Below are 2,500 nucleotides of genomic sequence, written 5' to 3'. Positions count from 1 at the left end.
TTAGACTGGAAAATACCGTGTGCTGTTGTATTCACTCGAAGAGACATCAATAGCCGCCATGAAACAACAAGTAAGGAAAATGGCCCGACGACATATATGAATAGCTTTCATGTGCTCTTTAGGACTTTAACTTGTCAGAACTTTCAGTTGTTTTGAAATCGGACGTCTGTGCGGGACGTCGTGCCTTCAAATTCCGGCTGGAGCAACCGTCAGGGTTTTTAAATGACTGAAAAGAAAGTGCTGTCTTTGTAATGACAACATTCTGCAAATGTTTGGATTTTCAGTCCTCCCGGATAAGAACTTTAAATCGTAGGGCCCGTCTCACAGCACTTCTGTGGGACGGTAAAGAACCAACAACACACTGTTCGAAAAATAGGGCACATAGTTTCCGGTGCACTAGGGTTACACAATCTAAATGGGTAATACCCATTTAATCTAAATTTAGATCAATGGGTGCAAGCCATCTCAGATGATCATCCAAGTCATCCAACCATGCATGCACCGTATTTAGGTCTAAGCACCCATTTTGAATAGTGCTGATTAACTGTGTTTGAGTCTAAACGCCCATTCTAAGTAAGCACCCATCTTAAATCGATTAGCTTTCAATATTGGTAATGGGTCTCTATTTAAATATTATAAAAATTCGCCTTCATTCAGCTACCTGCTTCGATGGTGTAGTGGTTATCGATGATTCCTTACGCGTGGCTAACAAACTAGGTTCAACGTTTTTGTCATCCATGTCCGTCGATCATCTTAAACGAAAAATTTCCTTTCTTTTCCCTTTTTTTTCCTGACGAGAAAATTTCTACGTATAGGGTAAACTTCATGTAATTCAAGCGAAAGAGGAAACGCATATTTAATGAGTTGCTTGGATGACTCGGATGATCATCTGAGATGGCTTGCACCCACTGATCTAAATTTAGATTATATGTTATTATATGGCTCTGTCTCACGAGGACTGGGAACTACAAAACGCACGAATTTGATTGGCTAAAATCGATATTGACCGCGGTCTAGATTTTCCCATCTAGACCGGCATCTTGACCGGTAATGTTTTGCGGTGAAAAGATGCAAACTAAAATGCAAAAATATTGAGTATTTTCTTCTACAAATATTTATTTATGGAAGTGCCAAACAGCATGATGACAAAAGAGAGGATGACGAGCAAACTTTGGCAGAATTTTGTTCAGCTCATCGCCACTCATCGCCGTTCGCAAGCAAAATGTCAGTTAGTACAAACCAGTTACATTAAACGAAATAAATCGTTCTTGTTTGGCCATATAATAAACATCTTATTAACCGCGCTAGGTCGGTCTGTATGGGAGAATCTTGACCTCGGTCGCTGGTACAGACCTCACTGCGTTCGGTCTGTACTGGCGACATCGGTCAAGATTCTCCCATACAGACCTCCCACTCGGTTAATAAGAACTAAGTATTACCCATTTAGATTGTGTAACACTGGTGTCCGGTGTTATGGTCTGTGATTTCAGAACCTGGGGTACCTGTGGCACTTGTGTCCAGAAATGCAGTCCTAATTTGGATATCCAACTCAAAGTATCCCGTTAAGTAGAAAGTCTAGAGCATATGGAACACTGTCTTATATAGTTTATGGAAAAATTACTCAACTTTCAACGACGTCGATTCAAAACGTTTCTCGAGTCGTTTCTCGAGTCGTTTCTCGAGTTGGCTTTGTGTACGTTTTTAGCTATATATTTTTTTCCTTCCGATAATTTTTTTTAACAATTTGTTTTACTTAAGGGGGATAATTTTGTGCACCAAAATTATGCAATAAAAAATGTAGATCACCATGCTCGTTTAAGAGTAAAACGTCGTGCCTGTCTACCTCGATTTCTTAGATCGAAACGTCAAAATTCGCCATGTTCTCGGAATGCGCGCGCTTATTTTGCAAAGAGTTATGGGTCATTCACAACTTCTCTCACGTATTTTGAGAACTGTTTCAGCGTGTATGATCAAATTTGTGTGAATTGCAAATTAACTTATTAGATGCCATTATCTTTCTTTGCTTGAACAGTCAGTCAAAGAATCGATGACAGCGTACTTTATCAAGATGTTTCCCTTGTGAGGAGGGGAAGTATATCCCGGGAGTTCACACCCTTGGGGACGGATGAACTGCCTAGCGAAGGGGACCTCGTTGGATTGGACGCCGAGTTTGTTACACTGAATCAGGTACCCAGTGGTTTCTGCTGGTTCTTTACAGACTTAGTCTCTCTTTACTCTCGAGGATTTCTCTTTACCTACCTGTATTCTTGTACATCAGTGGAACTCGAGGTTTTACTATTGCAGCGTATCTTGAACAAGGTGAAAGCGATCCGGGGGGGGGGGGGAATAATTCACATCGGTCGTCAAACTTTGTTTTAAACTAGTCATGACAAAAAAACAAAAGAAGTGTCTACTTTCGACGACATCAACATCAGTTTGAATTAATGAATCTTTATTTCACACTTTGATAATTTCGACTGATTAGGATTATGTACGTGTA

General features: G+C 40.2%; 2 protein-coding genes across 2 annotated transcripts in view; both read left to right on the top strand.

Annotated features, from left to right (window-relative positions):
- The window catches only part of LOC138006870 (uncharacterized), a 78,722-nt gene that overhangs the window by 24,881 nt on the left and 51,341 nt on the right, over positions 1 to 2,500 (top strand). The window lies entirely within an intron of this gene.
- The window catches only part of LOC138005120 (PAN2-PAN3 deadenylation complex catalytic subunit PAN2-like), a 35,589-nt gene that overhangs the window by 26,436 nt on the left and 6,653 nt on the right, over positions 1 to 2,500 (top strand). The window contains 2 exon segments of the mRNA XM_068851397.1: positions 1 to 70; positions 2,033 to 2,187. The exon segment at positions 1 to 70 is cut by the window's left edge and continues 21 nt beyond it. Of these exon segments, the coding sequence (XP_068707498.1) occupies positions 1 to 70; positions 2,033 to 2,187 (225 nt within the window).

Source organism: Montipora foliosa, chromosome 6 (genome assembly GCF_036669935.1).
Source record: "Montipora foliosa isolate CH-2021 chromosome 6, ASM3666993v2, whole genome shotgun sequence".
Taxonomy (NCBI): domain Eukaryota; kingdom Metazoa; phylum Cnidaria; class Anthozoa; order Scleractinia; family Acroporidae; genus Montipora; species Montipora foliosa.
The sequence above is the reverse complement of the archived record's forward strand: the minus strand, read 5'-3'. Positions and strand labels throughout refer to the sequence as shown.